Source organism: Gopherus evgoodei, chromosome 2, assembly GCF_007399415.2.
Source record: "Gopherus evgoodei ecotype Sinaloan lineage chromosome 2, rGopEvg1_v1.p, whole genome shotgun sequence".
Lineage (NCBI taxonomy): Eukaryota > Metazoa > Chordata > Testudines > Testudinidae > Gopherus > Gopherus evgoodei.
Genome location: NC_044323.1, coordinates 273,307,306 through 273,322,451, shown reverse-complemented (window position 1 = coordinate 273,322,451; position 15,146 = coordinate 273,307,306). Strand labels below are relative to the sequence as shown.

Below are 15,146 nucleotides of genomic sequence, written 5' to 3'. Positions count from 1 at the left end.
CTCAGGCAGTCTATGCTGGTGCAACTAACAAGCCAAAGGATCACAAGAGAGGAGTGTAACAAGCAAATCAACCAACTTGAGGGTATAATAATGTGTACCCCCTATGCTAACACCCACGAAGAGCTATCCTTGATCATGCACATTTTAAAATCTTTATTCCAGCTCTTTGGGTAAGTTACACCAGCCTAGACTCTGTTACACATTGGCAGAGTTGGTGTGAGCAGGCACTTACAAAACCTTTCACATCACTCTCAGAATTTGGCTCCACAGCGTCTACCCAGTTAAATGGCAACAGCTCTTGAGAGCGAAGGTGGGTGTATTGTATTTCTGCATGCCTAATAAGGCAGATGGGAAAGAAGTTTAAAGAGGAAGCAGCCTGGAGGTATTGTGCTATCCTTGGCCTGACCTCATTACAAAGGTTAACTGAGGAGAACAAGGAAGGAGCCTGGGTATTTTCTGTATTTTAAAATGTAAAAATATTGTCACCCAGCAGCATTTTCCAATGAATGAACCATTCACCCTGATGAGAGAGGGACCCCAGATCAGCAGATATTTCATGATAATTTTATAAATATATACTAATACAAAGTGATTTAAAAAACAATACAAGGACAATAATAAGCTCCAATCCAAAATACATACCAGTCAAAGAGACTCATTGGCAACTACATTTTCAGGGTAGGTACATGAAATAAACGTAGTAAAAAGGGAGTCCAGGAAAAGGGGAACCTTAACCCATCTCACGAGCAGGGGAACTCTGGGGTGTGACAGGCTTATCAACTAGCTCACTTACAAATTCCTTCTTTTGCTTGCTTACCCTCCAAATTCATCTCATCATGCACAAGAGCATCTCCGGCCAGGTGCGGGAAGACAGAATTAGGGCAAGGCTATTTTCCAGAAAAGCTCCAGTTTCACTACCCTAGTAGGACCAAGTCCTACTCACACTGCTTCTTCTCTGCTCCAGATGAGGAAGAAATGCTGCCCCAAATCCATATCTGGCAGTGCTTCCTCCACCCCTGCAGATAGCGTTGTGCATAGGGAGATGCTCTCCCATTCTGCAATGGAGTCACTAGCAGAAGGAGGAGAGGAACTGGGGTGGGGTGGGACAGTAGAAGATCATATCAATGAGTAGAAAAACGTGGGGACAGAGGATGAATGAGAAAAGAGTAAGTGGAGAGAAACTGGGCAAACAGTGAACAGAGAAAAAGGGATGGAGAGAGAATGTCTACCTTTCATTTCTCTCTGTCCCAAACAAAGGTTACAAATATGAGCAGAAAGGATAAATAAAGAAAAAAAATCTTGAACTAGAGAACAAAACAAAACATTAAAAACGATGAAAATGTTGCCTGAGGACAAGCACAGCTATAGAGAAAGAGATGCATGATGATCTAGAGCTAAAAGTAGAGCACAGAGAGAGAAAGGGGAAAGAAGAGAAACAGAAATACAGGATACCACTGTAATTTATTAACTGTATGTAAAGTTTGTTTGTCAAATGTTTTGAAATTATGGTTTTATAGGAAGTTTTACTGTTTCCAACTGATTAAACAAATCTAGAACATATTCTCATCCCTTTGCTGGGCACGTCACCCAGCCTCCCCTGGAGTGATCATCTAGTTTTACCTTCATCTTTTTCACTGGGAAGCGGAAGAATTTGAGCATTCCAAGAATTGGGAGTGACAGAGAATGGAAGGGAAGTTCTATAATAATTGGCATATTAGAGATTAGATAGCTAATTTCCATGAGTTCTCTTCCCTCCGGGTTTATCTACAAAGAGACACTGAAACATTGGTTCAGTTTAATTTTGGAGGGCTTCATGGTAAGCCAGGCCGTCCTCTGAATAGGTCAAACTGCCATACATCAGTTCACTTGGACTTTGCTTTGCTTAGCTGGCAATATATTTTCTACAGCATTGGGCCTCTCAAAGTGGAATGTATTTCCTCTTCCATTTGTGAAGCATCCATACCAGAGCCTACGAGAGTCAAGAAAACTCACCTCTTCAGATGCACCCCCATTCAGTGGGGTCCATGCCAATCTGTAATGAGCAATATCAGAGGAGATGGGCTTCCAATTGACTCTAAAAGTATCTGTTGATGCTTCATCTATTTCCAAATACTGTGGGGCTGGAACTTTTTCTGCAAAACAATGTTATGCGCAAAATATAAAAAAGTGTAAGTTAAAATTTGTAAAAAATCTTAAAACTACACAAAATGGTGATATTCAACAAGTCCTTTATGGGCTGTAATACTTTGGTCTCATTTCAGTTGTTGGGTTTAGTGTGCAGATGCTGGGTGATGGTGGTGGCCCACGATATATAGGAGGTCAGACTAGATGATCTGCCGGGCCCTTCTGGCCTTAAACTCTATAACTCTCTGTGACTTTTTCAGCTGTAGCTACCTACACAAAATAGAGCATAAGGGATAGCTATCGAAGGTAGCTCCGGTGATAGTCACACTTGGTGATTCTCAAGGAGGCTAGGTATTTTCACCCTGATATACTTACTTAACCATCGAGTGAGCAACATTTTTATCACCCAGTTATTAATTATATTACGATAGTACCTCAAAGCTTCAATCAAGATCAAGATGCCACTGTCCTAGGTATCATACAAACACAACACAATTCCTGCCCCTAAATGGCTCACAGTATAAAGAGGCAGGGCAGGCAAAGGGTAGGAGAAAGGAAATGTTATCACTATTATTCTTTTATGAAAACATTACTTTGCTCAGAAAAACTGTACTTAAGGGACATCTACACAGCAAAAATAAATAAATAAGTAAATAGAAATCCCCACAGCAGTGAGTCTGAGCTCGGGTTGCCAGCCATAGGCTGGCGCTGAAGAGCTAAAAATAACTATGTAAATCGGGGTGGCCAACCTGTGGCTCCGGAGCCGCATGTGGCTCTTCACAGGTTAATATGCAGCTCCTGGCATAGGCACCGACTCTGGCAGTGGAGCTACAGGCACCAACTTGCCAATGTGCCGGGGAGTGCACTGCTCATTGCCCCCCGCCCCCCAGTAATTTTTTGCTTTGGAGATGAGTAGTTCAGGGTGTCAACATTGTAAACTCCATTGGGAGGAGGAGCAGTGATGAATGAGGGGTATTGTTATGCTAGACGGTAACTGGTGCCATCAACCAGTTATTTGATTTACAGACAATTGCAGAGGTGCTTGAAGCAATAGCTGTGCTAAACAGATGACAGGGCTTGACTATGCCTCCTCTTTACCCTCCTTTTCGTTTTCTAATTTTCCCAAAAATCAGTAGAGTTCTGGCCACTGATCCCTAGAACGTTCATTGAAATCTTGGAACTGACCTGCTGTAGCATTCAAATGTTAGCATGTGACACAAAGATATATGGAGAAATGCCATAAAAGTGAGTGAATGGCCTGGCAAGCTCTGCCAAAAAATTATGTCACTACTTTACTAGAAATAAAGGATACAAAATACTGCTGCTCCTGCAACCTTTACATCCTTGATCACATGAGTATTTTAATGATGTCATGGATTACTCACATAAGCAACGATTGCAGCTTTGGTCCCATAGTCAGGACATAAAAAGTTGAAAGACTAAAAAGTTTCTCATGAAAGAAGAATGCAGACAATCATTTCCAGGGAATGAGTGCAAACTTCCAACTACTTTACACTGTTAGATGAGAAATTGCAAAAATGGGTACTACATTGCCGGTTCTATGAAGAAATTTACATGGACTAAAAAAGCAAAAAAAATTATGTAGTTCAGTAATTTTAGGTTTACTAAGCCTTCCAATCCTTAAATTTTTACTTTTTATAAACACTGGAGATGCTATTTGTCTACATTTTAGCGGCATAATGCTCCCCAAATGAATAAAAAGCAAAAACACCCCGATATTTTGAAATCACAGTTGAAGGGTATCACAGTTACTGGTCCTGCTTTCCAAAATAGTAAGTGAATATCAAAGGTGTTCTTGGAAAGTCTTCAAATATGCAGTTAGACTTACTTGTAGAAAAACTGCCAGTCAGCGGCTCAGACTGTCCTTCATCATAGAGGGAAAAAATGGCAACAGTATATTCTGTAAGGGATGTCAGCCTTTTCAGGGTGTATGTTGAAATGCGATCAACTTCCACCTGCAGAATTAATAATTTGTAATTGATACTGTCATGTGCTAGGAATACAGGAAACAAAACCCCTTTACGTTATCAGTGCCTGCAACTCGGCTGGCTAGTAACGGATATGGACAGAGAATGCCATGCAATTATGAAAAGAGACACAAATTATATAATTATATGCAACATTTACATTATGAATGAAGGTAAAGTCAAGGTTATCAAAACCTATTAAAAATGAGATTGTAGAAAACTGGAGGTAGAAAACTGGAGGAAAAGAGAATTAGAGAAGTCACAAGTATAAAGGCATTTCTGACAGATGAGCACTTTATATTTAATATTTATCATAAAAAGATGTTCCCAGTGTTGTTGTAGCCATGATGGTCCCAGGATATTAAAGATAAAAGATGGGTGAGGTAATATCTTTTATGGGACCAATTTCTGTTGTTGAAAGCTTGTTTCTTTCACCAACAGATGTTGGTCCTATAAAAGATATTACATCACACACACACATCCCTTCTCCCTCTAATAAAAAATGATGACAGTTTTCTTTGGTCTTCAGCCAGAGTACATTTAACGTGGCATTATGGGGGACATAAACCTCAGAAAGCTGCATAAGCTAGCTGTATATCAGGGCATTCAATGTCACGTCAGATCAGGGCACAAAGAACAAGACACAAAACCAGCAAACTGGAAAAAATATACCATCTAATTTATGAGCAAGAAAACTGCAAAATATACATCACCAAACATTATATATGAGGCTCTCACCATATAAAGTATGCATATTACATTACTAGGTATCGCAGATGTTTGCGTACCATGGTGATGAGTTTAGACAGACATTAAAAACCTCACAGATGCCCAGATTATAAGTAAACTACAGAATGGGATTAAGTGAAGTTTAATTTATTGACAAATTTTTAAAGACATGAAAAAACTACTCAGAGCTTTGCCACCCATGAGTTACACTGTCAAACTTGCAGGTAACCTGTCTCAGTTTAATATGGATATTTATCCCATTTCTAAGAAAGAACTGATAACTCTAAATAGTTATAGCCACAGGCTAATGTCAGAAGCTTTTATATCATATTTTATTTGCACAGAATCTGGTCTGTCTATATGATTGGCTCCATTTATTGTAACTATTTATTTAAACATTTTTCATATATTTTGTCTGATTTTTGTATTAAGATGTTTCATTCCATTTAGAGAGGCTGCTAATGGTGCATATGCTGGTGAAAGCTATAAGGAAAAGTCTTCTAGTTACAATGCAGTTGTTGTCAGATTGGTAAACTAAGTATTATAACTAAGGGAATGTCTACAATACAATTAGAAACCAGTGGCTGCCCCCAGGTCTGCTGATTCAGGCTCATCTTGCAGGGTCCTAAAGCCCTGGCTCCAGCCTGGGCCTGGAAGTCTAAACTTCAGTTAAACAGCCCCGCAACCCAAGCCCCATGAACCCAAGTCAGCCGGTATGGGCCAGCCCATGGGTATCTGACTGCAGTGTAGACACACCGTGAGAGTTCAAGCTGAAATAGGTTGTTACAGTCAAGTGATATCCTGCCTAAAGCAAACACTCATACCTATTCTGAGCCAAATTCTACTTTTGTTGGAAGTCAGTTTTTCCTCTTACATGTAACTATAGCAATAAAATTAACAAAATGTAGTAAAATCCCAAGCAGCCAAGTTTTGGGGTAAATTTCTTTTAAAAATTAGCTTAAACTCAGAACCCACAGAAGTCATAGAATTGGAAGGGACCTCAGGAAGTCATCTAGTCCAACCCCCTGCTTAAAGCAGGACCAATCCCCAGACAGATTTTTACCCCAGTACCCTAAATGGCCCTCTCAAGGATTGAACTCACAACTCTGGGTTTAGCAGGCTAATACTCAAACCTTCATTATCTGGTCAGATCCTCAGACATTTTGGATACTGCCCACTTAGGTCAAAGGTCATATCCTACAAACACTTACTCACTGGAATAGTTCCATTCACTTTACTATGTGCATACGGAAGGAGTGCTCATGCAAGTAAGGTTTTGCAGGATCAGATCCCAGAGCATGACACACTCTGAATAATGTCCTATATAAAGCATAATGTTCCATGCACAGAGTTTGAAAATTTTAAGTCAATCTTTTGTTACAGCTTGAAAGATCTGATCTGTTTACAGAAATTACACTTAAAAATAATAATATGGTACATTATTAAATGCTTACTTCATTGGTTTCTGTCCCATCAGTTTTAACATACATAATACGATAACCATTTATTTTTTCGGAAGCAGGATCCCATGTTATCCTGGAAGTGCTGTGTCCAATGTCTGAAAATCTCAAGTTCCTGGGTGGACTTAAAGGCACTTGAAAAATAAATAATTACCATCATGAAAATAGTTCTGTCTTTTTTTCATCCACAAAATATTCTCTCTTGACAATGAACATGAAACACTTTGTTTTAAAAATTATAATCTTAAGCAATATGACTGACATTCTTGTTTCTATATCCTTTTCAGTTTAGACCACTGTTCAGGAAAGTACTTAAGCACATCTTTAAATCTAATAGCTGTGTAGTGCCATTGATTTCAATAGAATTGCATTTGTGCTTAAAATTAAGTATGTGATTAATTGCTTTGCTGAAACAGAGGCTAAAGCACTGGTAAGTATAAGAACCATCCTCACTGTTGAATATTGACATTGAAAGAAATGGAAGTGGGGATCCTGCTTGCTGCTGGACAGTAAAGTTGGATTTATATTGTACAACATTTTCCCCACCTGTACATTTGGATTTGTAAATTGATTTGTGTTAACTATCTGTGCTCCATGTGTTTGTTAGTGGAAATGGCGTCTTTTAAATGATTATATGGTCGTTTAAAAAGTCATCTAATCAAGAAACAGACAATGCTGGGTGATGTTTATAGCTAACCACAAAGGGAATTGTGAGTGTTAAATGCAAATACACCATAACAATTCATATATGTAGAATATTTGATCTCAAAATTCATTTTTCACATGTTTTTATGCTAGTGATGCTTAAACACTCAAAAAGTGGAAACAAAAGGATGACAAACATGGTAAATTCAAATGAATATTAGTGAAAACATTTCCATTATTAGTTCAGTTTTAGTTAACACCAAACTTCATTTAACAAATCCATTACATTACCTTCATATTTTCCTAATCCAAGTTCAGCAGAACGATAAATGCACACTGTACATGTTCATAGAATACTTAACTTATTGTGGAACTTTCAGGACTGACAAAAAACAGTTTGTTTTTTAAAGACCTTAGCAAAGGGGAAAAGATTTTTAAGATCAGAAGTTAAGTGAATTCAGGATGCTTTCTCTTCAGCATATGAGAAAGCTAGGTGATAGCCTTCCATAAGTCTAATGGAACATTTGACCAGAGATTTCTCCAGTTCTTGGGCAGAGGGAACTGACAAGACCTATAGAGCTACTAGCTGTTCGACACTTATTATATTTGTTCCTGATTATATATGAGATTCCTTTTTAGGCAAGATTACATTTGGATGGAGTGTTCTCCAAGCAGTTAAGGCCTCCCTACTATATATTGGTTGACTGATGTAAAGGGGTGGCAGAGGGGACTATGCTACATATACCGTCACAGTCTACTTCCTGGTTTCCCCTCCCTGGGGGAGAATGCAGATACTATTGTCTGTTTCTGGATCCCATTCTGTCCCATGTGTAGAAGCTGTGCAGGGAGCAGGCATACAGATCTATGCAGATTCAGTAAAGCAAGGAGAGAACAGAACCTGGCCTGCCTGGCACTTGCTGCCTATTAAAAACACACTACCTATCACAAATGTGGGTGCTCTCCAATCCTTAGCTCTGCAAGAGGCTCCTCCTGCTCCTTTTTCCAAAAGGGCTTCTGTCCCACACTAGTGCTACTGTTGCCTTCTCTCCCTCTCTCCTAGATATAGCAGCGTTCAGCTAGAAGATGCTGTTCTGGGTGATGGGGAGCCCTCATACTCCCCACTGAACTTTGGCAGGTTCTCACTCTTAATTAGCACCTAAATACCAGCACTAGCCAAAGACCACCCTGGTGCTATTACTGAGAGCTAGCAATACCTGTGGCTGAAATGAAAAACAAGTGATAGGATCACAAAACAGAAAGGGACCATGCTCCCCAAAGTTCAGTTTCAACAACCTGTTATAAATGTGATCTGTTGTAAACAGAAAAAACAGAAGGACCTACAGTAAGTTACTTGGGGAGTAACAACAGTGGTCCAAGAACAGCAACCCAGCCTCTCACAGGTCACTTCCTGGTGTCTCTAGTATTATTAATTCTGGATCTCTTTGGTTTGCACTCCTCCGTCATGATCCAAGAGAACTTTATTCTCTTATAAAAGGGTTTCCCTGCCTTCTCCATCTTGTTACTGCATTATTCCCTTCCATCCCCAACCATCTGATGTCTTAATTTGCTGTGTTAGCTACCTGTTCTAGATTGTACAGTTGTCTGTGAAGAGCCATGTGCCCCAATGGTAATATGTAAATAATAACTAAATATATTAATTGAAGAAGAAGAGTAAATAAATGATACTAATAATGTCCTCACAGCAAACGAAGACTAAACTGAACATTACTTTTCATTTTAAAAGGTGGCCAGTCAGAATCTGGTATCACGTGTCAGATTGAGAGCAGCCCTTCCATGGTGACCAAGGGAAAAGCAAGACATCTCCCTTCCCACTTGTGCAGCTGCACAAGCACTGCTGTCAGTAGTGCTTGTGAGCTACGAAGAGCTGGTGCTACTCATTCCTGGACCCTCTAGGACAGGGCCGGCTCCAGGCACCAGCCCAGCAAGCAGATGCTTGGGGCGGCCAACAGAGAGGGGTGGCATGTCCGGTTCTTTGGCGGCAGTTCGGCGGCAGGTCCCTCAGTCCCTCTTGGAAGGAAGGGCCCACCGCCGAATTGCCACCGAAGACTGAAGTGGCGGCGGTAGAGCTGATCGCGATCTTGGCTTGTTTTTTTTTTTGGCTGCTTGGGGCGGCAAAACCCCTGGAGCTGGCCCTGCTCTGGGGAACAAGATGCTAAAAAGGGAGAGAGAGAGGGAAAAGGGAGGGAAAAGGCAAGGCAGCACCACAAAACCACAATGTAATCCTAGGTAATAATAATAATAATAATAATAATAATAATAATAATATATGGCCAGACTTCTGCCACCCTCACTCACGCTGAGTAGTATCTTCCTGTGCAATTAGTTCCACTGAAATCAACAGGGCTATCAGCAGCACAAGACACTACCAAACATGAATCTGGTCTATGGAAAACATGCTCTTTTGTGGGGAATTATATACCTGGTCCTGCAATCTACAGTACTCTGTCTAAATTAAATAGCAGCAGCAGGAAACTGAACAATTCATCCAAACCGTAATGAATGGTATGTTCTCCTCTCAGTTACTCCTCTATACAGATTTTAAAATCTGAGATCTATTTTCATACATACAAAGACCTCCTGGAGTTTTATTACTGCTGTATAGTGAATACAGATGTGTCTGACGTACATGTTGTTTCTTGTCCTGTCAGGGGGTCACTAGCTTCTTCTCCAAACATCGCATAAACTGTGACTGTATATTCTGTGTTAGGCAATAATCCATCCAGTTCAATATCTGTCAAGGCCTCTCCAATTTTCATCTAAAGGTAATATGAATAACAGACACATTATTTCTAAACTAGCTCATGAGGGGGAAAAAACAAGCCAGGAGCATTTTTGTATAGGAGAAAAGTATATTCAATAGAGAAAGAGCATATTATTATAGAGCTGGTAAATGCCATAAAATTGAATAAAAGCAAAAGGCTACAATATGCTCATTTAGGCTCCAGTTCAGCAGAGCACTTAACTTCAGGCATACAATCAATCCTTTGAGCGTCAATGGGACTATTCAGGTGCTTAAAGTTAGGCATGTGCTCAAGTGCCTTGCACAACAGGCGCTTCTGAGCACTGTAGTTAAACAGGAAATTGGTAGGATCAAATCTTGCTCTGTGTTGACTCAAAGAAATTGATCAGCTGAACCTGAACACAGAACTTGGCCCGACGTGAACAGTTTTGGTCTTGCACAGAGCAATGATATACCTAACATTGTCTAAAAGGCAAACACCCCAAGGAGATGCCTAACATGAAGGTGGAGGGGATATAAAGGTGACCAGCCACACAAGCAACAACACAATAGTTCTCTGTTGTAGCAAAACAAACAGCCCTCAACTTCTCTTCAATATGCATCTATGCCTAAGAGACTGTTGAATCTTTATATCAGTTCAGTGGAAACTAATGGCCTCAAAATGACTGCTGAAGTGAGAATATTGCAATGAGGGGAAAGGACTCTGGTTTATTAATCAGAAGTCTGTCTACAGGCAGAGGCGTGGTTTTGCTTTTTGCTATTTCAGGTGTGTATCATTTTCCCCTTCAGTAGGTGCCGCATTAACCGGGACTGATTTATTTATTGAAAGATCTTTTGACAGGGTGAGGTTCAGTTCTGCTGATGTCAGCTCGCTTTCAATGAGGCCCCATTTGCAAGAAGGCTACATGATCATAGCTACTCATTTTGCAAAGAACACAAGTCTTTTCGAGCTCTCAGTGGCTTCCCACACCCTTTCCAGAATGTTGCATGCACTTGCATGCTGCCAGTGAGTCCTCATAGAAAATACTCTTAATTTCACATACAGTCAATGGAGCATAAAACAATTTTAAATCTTAGCGCTAAGATTGCACTGGCACTATATTAGCCGTTTCCAAAAATCCAGTGATATTTCTAGTGAGAACATACTATTCTGCCTATCATTTTACCTAATTGAGAACTGTACCTAACTCTGTTGTTCGTGTTCTACTCAAAGTTTAAAATTAATCATTTTATTCTTTATAAAACTAACTTAAAAAACAAAGCAAAAACAAACAAAAAACCTTTGATATTTATTAAACATAAAAGAATGAAAACAAAACATTGAAATGTCACATTTATTAACTTAAGTTGATTTCCTTTCAAAAGTCCAACTATAAAGAAAAAGACTAAAACTTCATGATCTTCTAAATCTATTTTTCAGAAAGATCGTCATTTGTGTTTTGATTTCTTTTTTTCTCTGTTTGTGGTTTTGCCTTCATGCTGTGATACAATATTGCCTCATGAATCATTCCAAGAGATTCCCTTTAACTCAACTATAACTTGTGATATTTCTGTGTACTAATGAGGACAAATTTGAAAATACTGAAAATTAAAATAGCTACTTGGCATGAAGTTTACACAGAAAGTCAGTAACATGTACAGTACTTTAAAAGTTAGAAAATAGACAAGCTTTGAAGGTAAGGACCATCTGACATTTTATTCTTTAAATGTTATGTTTTTTAATAGGTAGAATTAAAATGAAAGCTAAATACATCACCTCCTTTTCATCTGCTGCCTGTCCCTCTGTAAGGGGAGCATATAGGATCATGTAACCAGTGGCACCCGCTACTCCATTCCACTTTGCTTTCATCCTGCTCTGTGACACATTATACAACTGTAGATTTGATGCTGTAGGCAAAGCAACTGGACAGAAAGAGGTAAAAAATTTTCAATTGCATCTAAAAAAACTTGCTTAACATTTCATAAGATTTTGTTTGACTATAGGGAACACAAAGGAATCCAGCAGAGTAAACACTGGAAACACTGTTTGACATAAAAACAAAGAGGTATAAAAAGATCTCAGAATTAGAGAGATGGGAAAAGGACTCTGTCATTTATCCAAGCCTCCAGTCAGAGCTTGGATTGTTCTGTAAGAACATTTCTAGTACTTTGCTTCTGTCAGATTTTCAATCCTACAAAAGCAAGGACTTCTACCCTTTCCCTTGGGAGAATCCTCAATAGTTATAGATATACAGATATAGTTGGACCAAACTGCTCCACACACAGGTCCCACCCTATCTCTCTTCTAGATCTGCATGGGGGTAAGGATTGGTAGTGGAGAGTGGGTAGGGCCACCATTGGGGTAAGCCACATAAGCAGCCACATGGGCACTGAATTTTTAGGGATAGCTTCTGTCTGGCAATAACCTCTTCACCCCTCAAGCCACAGTGTGGGAGGCATGTTCATGGTGAGGGGGCAAGGTCAAGAGGAGCAACAGATGGCTGAGCTGTATTCTAACATGGGGTTGTGCCTAGGGTCCTGGGTTGCCTTAATTAGCCTTAATGATCTGCTAAGATCATTTTCCTAGCCTGTTGCTTTGACCACATCACCCCTTTCTTTGACTCCCTACACTGGTGCCACCTTCTTTATTGCATCAAACATAAGCTACTTGTCTTCACTTTCAAGGCCCTTCATGCCCTATCCTCACCCTCTCTACCATCTCTCAATCACTATAGAGCCATTGACTCCTGCCTCCAACTGGCATCATGCCAGTCTTCATTGGCCACTTGTTAAATATAATAAATTAATAGAGATATCTTAGCTCCTAGAACTGGAAGGGATATTCTATTATTCCTGTCCTGTCCCCTGCCTTCACTAGCAGGACCAAGTACTGATTTTGCCCCAGATCTCTAGATAGCACCCTCAAGGACTGAGCTCACAACCCTGGGTTTAGCAGGCCAATGCTCAAACCACTGAGCTGTCTCTCTCCTCTTTCAGTTTTTCATCCTTTTTCCTTTCATTCCCTTTCATCCTTTTCCCCATGCTGCGCCTCATGCTTGGGAGGAGCTCCCCATAAACATCTGCAAAGCAATCTCACTATCTTTCCAAACCCCTCCTTAAAACTCTCCTTTCCAGTGATGCCTACAAAAAGTTTGATAACAGATAGGGTACTGGTGTGCTGGAACCATTGTCCATCATGCTGACCAATATTATCTCATTTCCTTGTACTCCCTCATCTGTCCATTTCTGTCTGTTGTCTCTTGGTTTAGACTGAGTTGTAAACTCTCTGGGGTAAGGACAATGTTTTGTTCTGGGTTTGCACAGAACCTAGCACAATGGGGTCCTGGTCCATGACTAAGTTTTTGAGGCGCTCCGATAAAACAAGTAATAAATAATAAGGAGAGAGAGAGAAGGGGGACAAAAAGATGGGAAGGAGAGAGTGCTTCTGCTACAATTTTCAAACTAAAATTAATTGCAAATGTCAAAACTTTAAGAGCATATTGGACAAAGATCATTTGCAGCTGGGATAGATACCTAATAATGCTGATAACTGAAAAAAAATAAATTAAGAGGAAATTTTAAAGTAAATAGGATAAATATAGGTATAAAGAAAGCACACATTTGCAAGAATTTCCAATAAATATAAGTTTGATACTTATTTTGTATTTTTCTAAGTGATTAAAGATAGGTTCCTCTCCTACTTTCCTATATTTTATGCATTTATGGCACTGAATATATTTATCTAAACAGCATACTACCGTAAGGCATTTTTAATGTACTATATACACAAATGTGATAGTTTTCACATTTGTGCTTAATTTTAATCTGTCAGTGTCACACAAGGTAAAAAATGTAAACTATAATTTTTCACAGATTTCAACTGGCATGGTGAAAAATACTTCCAAACTGCAAATATTTTATAACCTAGAGTGATTAATACTTACACATTTCAGACTATTACTTATGACACTCCAAGATTTGTTTATATAATGCTTGCAGCCACACCACCTTGGGCTGTGATCTGATCGGATCTTAGAAAATAAGTAGGGTTGGGCTTAGTCAGAACTTGAATAAGTGACTTCAAAGGAATACCAGATGCAACAGGAAGTGATCCTATTGGCTCAGTATGTGACACTCTTCCCGCTGAATCAGAAATTAATCAATTCCTAACATGGTATTATAGAACATAGTGCTGCTCGAGATTCAATTTTTTTGGATGAAACAAAAGGTCTAGGTCTCAAACATATGTAACAAGATCCCATCTCACTTTTTGTAAGTTTGGTAGTGTTAGCTTTGATTTCCTGCCTGAATCTCAAATTAGATAATTGCATTCTGCCTATCTTCCACCCTGTAGTTTCAACTGGAAAAGTGATTTTTCCCTTCCCTGCATAAGGTCTTTCATATCGCTGGGACAAAATGATTTAAATTTAAAGGGCCTACCCCTCTAAGCTACTTCTATGACCACCATTGAATACTTCACAGTGTTAAATGTAATTATCCTTACAACATCTCTGAGGTAGGGAAGTATAATTATCACAGATGGAAAACTGAGGCACAGAAAATCAGAATCACTTCCCACGGTAACTTAGGAAGTCTGTGGAAGAGCAGGAAATTAAACACTTGTGTCTCCAGTCCCGAACAGTCCCCTATTCACTGAACCTCCCATCATCTCTTAAGGAACTAAGGCCAAAAAGTGGAAATAAGGCTGTTTGCCTAAGCCATAAAGTTTTGATCCAGCTGCAGCTCCAAACTGTTCCAAAGTCTAGGAGTGTTATAATTTAGAGGCTTGGTTTGGCCCATTACAGAGAGAATATAACTGACTCAAAGTTTGGGAGCATTTGGACCCCTGTCTTTAGTTCAGGCCCAAATCTAATAAATAAATGTCGGACAATATTAGTAAAAAGAGCTAAAGAGAAAAAAGACTTGATTCTGCATCCCTTACTCACACTGCGCAGTGCCTATGTTCAGCGTTACTGAGTCAGGTCCATAACAAATTGAGTGAGGACACTTACGTGTGGTTTCAGTACCACGGAGGCCCTCACTTGCAGCACTTATATATATAGCAAACACAGCTATCTGATATTCAGTTAGAGACATCAGGTTTTTCAGAACTGCTGTTGATACACTTCCATCCACCACTACCTGTTTGGGAAAAAATTCAATGAAATAAGGATAAAGTAAATTCATTTTATTACTATTTAATCCATTTTATCGGTTTGACTTACCTGTCATCTTTCCAAGACACTCCTTGGCATGATACATAAATGTTAATCTATCTATGTTTAACACAGCAAAAATGATATTTGTATCTTCGTATACAGTACAGTACCCAGGAAACAGAATGGCAAACATATGCATAATGAGGAGTTTTAAGGCAATACAAAGCAGCACTTTGGATCAAAGGAAATGTTAAAAATACAATTAGCATAATGGCAATTAAGAATATTGTGTAATGAACAC

The 15,146-nt window shown here is 39.4% G+C and overlaps 1 protein-coding gene across 2 annotated transcripts in view; it reads right to left on the bottom strand.

The window, feature by feature from the left end:
• Nucleotides 1-15,146, bottom strand: part of COL14A1 (collagen type XIV alpha 1 chain) — a 173,301-nt gene that overhangs the window by 103,916 nt on the left and 54,239 nt on the right. For both annotated transcript variants that reach the window (XM_030553756.1, XM_030553757.1), the window contains exons 11-16: nucleotides 14,699-14,828; nucleotides 11,464-11,609; nucleotides 9,594-9,723; nucleotides 6,296-6,435; nucleotides 3,974-4,100; nucleotides 1,993-2,132 (exon numbers count right to left, since the gene is read on the bottom strand). In XM_030553756.1, the coding sequence (XP_030409616.1) occupies nucleotides 1,993-2,132; nucleotides 3,974-4,100; nucleotides 6,296-6,435; nucleotides 9,594-9,723; nucleotides 11,464-11,609; nucleotides 14,699-14,828 (813 nt within the window). The remainder of the gene's footprint in view (nucleotides 1-1,992; nucleotides 2,133-3,973; nucleotides 4,101-6,295; nucleotides 6,436-9,593; nucleotides 9,724-11,463; nucleotides 11,610-14,698; nucleotides 14,829-15,146) is intronic.